At 34.0% G+C, this 946-nt stretch overlaps 1 protein-coding gene across 1 annotated transcript; it reads left to right on the top strand.

Moving 5' to 3' along the window:
* Window positions 1-235: 235 nt before the first annotated feature.
* Window positions 236-745, top strand: LOC138883137 (uncharacterized). Its single transcript, XM_070163798.1, has one exon. It carries the CDS (start codon window positions 236-238, stop codon window positions 743-745), a length of 510 nt encoding a protein of 169 aa, XP_070019899.1.
* Window positions 746-946: the final 201 nt, after the last annotated feature.

Below are 946 nucleotides of genomic sequence, written 5' to 3'. Positions count from 1 at the left end.
CTCTATTCCCCTTCTCCATATGGGATTATGGAAAAACAGAAACCATAATAACATTAATAATCTGGAAAACTATTTAAAATTAAGGAAGGTTATCCATGCATTATGGGAATTCACCTTCTTCACTGAAAGAAATCCCTTTGTGGAAAAAACTATCAATGTTGAGATTAGTTGAAACAAACCTACTAATGGTATGATCAAGTTAAACTGTAAAGGTGCTTTCTCCAGCAACTATAGAATGGCATGTCTAGGTGGAGCATTTCGAAATAGCAAAGGAAATTGGCTTGTGGGTTACCATAAATCAAGCCAAGCAATTTCTCCTATCCATGCAGAGTTGTTGGCCTTGCTAGAAGGACTGAAAATTGCAAAGGAAATGAACTTCCTCAGTATGGAAATTGAAACTGATTGTACGGATGTTATCAAACTTATTTATGAGGATAACACTAACTACTCTAATATTGTTTCTGAATGCAGAAGGTTAATGCACCAATTGAAGATCCCACAAATGAAGCATAATTTTAGGGAAGACAATATGGTGGTTCATCTACTCGCCATGCAAGCTGCCAAAGGCCCACCATCATCTAAGTGTTTTTACCATGCCTGTCCACCTTTTTTTGTTGAACAAGAAGTGATCAAAAACAAGCATGGAGTTTGTAATTGTGTTAGGAGTATTTCCAAAAATGTTTGTAACTATTTGGCAATTATGAATAACAGTAGTGCCCTAAAAACATCTACTATGCCTATGTAATTCCTATTATTATATATATAAAATATCCTAAGTGTTGTGTTAAAATAAAAAAACGACTTGAACCATAATATGTTTGAGACGTTTTTGTGAGTTTGGTGAAAATAGTTTGTTGAGAAAATATCTTTATTACGAAATAATGAGCTTCCTGAAGAAGTACTTGACTCAATATTAGAGTAGGGTAAGAAAAATAAATGAATGGCC

Source organism: Nicotiana sylvestris, chromosome 12 (assembly GCF_000393655.2).
Source record: "Nicotiana sylvestris chromosome 12, ASM39365v2, whole genome shotgun sequence".
NCBI classification, from domain to species: domain Eukaryota; kingdom Viridiplantae; phylum Streptophyta; class Magnoliopsida; order Solanales; family Solanaceae; genus Nicotiana; species Nicotiana sylvestris.
This window is presented reverse-complemented; position numbering and strand designations above follow the sequence as displayed.